Below are 2548 nucleotides of genomic sequence, written 5' to 3'. Positions count from 1 at the left end.
GACAGGCTGTCTGGGATGTGAGAATTGCAAAAACAATCCCCACCCCATCACGGAGAGTGAGTGTGCACGGAGGAGAGGGAGTGTGAGGAGGGGGGAGAGAGGGAATGAGACAGACAGAGGGGAGGGAAGAAGGGAGGAGGGAGTCCAAGCTCTGAGAAACATCACTCCATCTCTCTCACTCCACAGGAGCTGAGCAAGGAGCAGGACGATGTTTGACAACACGCAGTACCCCTATAACTGCTTCAATTATGATGGGGATGATTATCCTACCTGTAGTTCTGACGAAGAGAAAAAATTCACCAGACCAGCGTACAGGTAAGATGAAGTTTTTCCAAGTCCCCCTGTCTCTGGTGAGGTTTGTGAGCTCTGGGCTGGTGGGATCACAGCTCTCAGGGGAGCAGGGGGCCAGGTGTGTGCAAAGGGTCTGCCCCTGCGCTGCAATGAGCAGATTCCTCCCCTTTCTGTCTGTGAAGTGTTCAGGATTTGTTTCCTCCCATGCGGGGTCACAGCAACTCTGGCATTCCTTAAGCCTCCAGATCTCAGACAGTCTCCAACCTCCAGGACCCCTTGTCCCTGGGAGAAGGGAATGAAATGTTTCAATGTGCCAACCGGTGAATTGGATGCAGAAAATCCCGGTGTGGTGAGAAGAGGTGCGGTGTAGCTGTTCACAGGGACACCCAAGGTCCTTTCCATGAGCAGGGTTGGTCTCCAGTGACAGTGACTCTGAGCCTGGTCTGTCTCACTGCAGCCTTCCTGCCCAGGAAAACTTTACAGACGGAGCTGGAGAGGTGTGTGATGCTGTCCCCTGCACTGAGTGCCAGGACAGGCAGCCCTGGGGACTCAGTGCCTGGCAGTGACCCCTCCGTGTCACCTGGGGCTGCTGAAGGACAGGCAGGGACCACACTCAGGACTTCTCCCTGGGACACCTCGGGGCAGGGTGCAGAGCCACCAGGGGGATTTTGGAAGCAGGATACAGGCACACATGTACCCATGTGGTCGTGAAAACTGAGTCTGTGAGTAGGGCAGTGGTGTAACAGCAAGTTTTCCTTTTTCCAGCTACATTGCCTTAATTGCAATGGCCATCCAGCAAAGCCCTTCAAATAAAGTCACCCTCTCTGGCATTTATGACTTTATAATGAAGAAATTTCCTTACTACAGATCAAATCAAAGAGCCTGGCAGAACTCCATCCGACATAACTTATCACTTAACAGTTGTTTTGTGAAGGTAAGATCAGTTACTCTGTATTTACATACACACTGTGCATGGCTAAAAAATATAGGCAACAATAATCTCATCACTAGGAAAGAAGGGAAACAAACAGCTGAGCTGCAAATCACTTAAAATCTCTCTGAGTTGTTCAATTGCAGAGATAAGGGATATATCCTTGTCTGATGTATGCTAATAGATAACAAATTGAAGAGGATGGGACTTACATCTTACCCATATAATGACAGAGAATAGGCTTAAAAGTCTTCTCATATGTGTTTATACCATTCTTAAATGTAAATGAATGCAGATGCTAAACAGCAGCATCTGTAACACATACAAACACTGAACTGCCTTTAAATAAATACAGGTTCCCAGAACAGAAGGGAATGAGAAGGGGAAAGGAAACTATTGGAGCTTTGCAGCAGGATGTGAGTCCATGCTGGATCTGTTTGAAAATGGGAATTACAGGAGAAGACGGAGGAGGAGGAATGTGAAAAGGGAACACAAGGAGCAGAGACCAAGCAGAGTGAAAAGTCCTTCGTCCTCCAATATCTCTTCTGTGGACTCTGCTTTGAACAACATTTCCTCTTCTGAAAGTAAACATGAAAGAATTGAACCGGGCCCAAAACTTCTGGAGCCTTGTGGGTTTGCTGCAAACAGCGTGACCAACAGGCAGAGCCTAAGCAATTCCTCCTTAACAAAATCGGATTCTGAAATCAAATTTAGCATCGATTACATCCTTTCAGCCCCCGACCCTTTGCCTGTCCTCAGATCTCAATATAACATGCAAGAAAATAAGTATCACCTACTGGAGGCCCCACATATTAATCTCCAGTTCTGGACAATGTGATGTTATTTATTTGTGGTAACAAAGTCTGAGTCACAGTGTGATCAGCAGCCTCATGTCACTGAAAATCAGCTGCCTGCCTCCTCGTTTGCCTCCCAAGCAGTGCTCAGAAAGGGTTACAGACTCACCAGCTGATGCTCTGTCTGTGCCCAAAGAACTTTGCTAAGATTAAAGCATAAATAACAGTTGCCAATATCGGTTTTCACCATGCTGAAATTTAGGAAATTCGAGCTTTATTTTCTAAACTACCTTGGACGTCATTTAGCACCACGAAGAATTTCCTTTCTCAAGCAGAATCTGACAGAGAAGAGACTTGCTTATAATCCACTGTTTATTAAAGACAAAAGTGAATTTGATCCCACTTCCAGTGGTGGAAATTAGGATTAACTCCACTGGAGTATATAGGTCAGAACTTAAGCTGATCTAAACCAGTGTAATTCTGTCGACTTACACTGGCTGGGAATGTAGGGGGGTAGGGGGTGGAAATTTGT

The 2548-nt window shown here is 46.5% G+C and overlaps 1 protein-coding gene across 1 annotated transcript; it reads left to right on the top strand.

The window, feature by feature from the left end:
* The first annotated feature begins 208 nt into the window (after nucleotides 1-208).
* Nucleotides 209-2060, top strand: FOXL3 (forkhead box L3). Its single transcript, XM_062503295.1, has 3 exons — nucleotides 209-315; nucleotides 1057-1225; nucleotides 1578-2060. Exons 1-3 carry the CDS (start codon nucleotides 209-211, stop codon nucleotides 2058-2060), a joined length of 759 nt encoding a protein of 252 aa, XP_062359279.1.
* The last annotated feature ends 488 nt before the right edge of the window (nucleotides 2061-2548 follow it).

This window comes from Cinclus cinclus, chromosome 16, assembly GCF_963662255.1.
Source record: "Cinclus cinclus chromosome 16, bCinCin1.1, whole genome shotgun sequence".
Classification (NCBI taxonomy): domain Eukaryota; kingdom Metazoa; phylum Chordata; class Aves; order Passeriformes; family Cinclidae; genus Cinclus; species Cinclus cinclus.
This window is presented reverse-complemented; position numbering and strand designations above follow the sequence as displayed.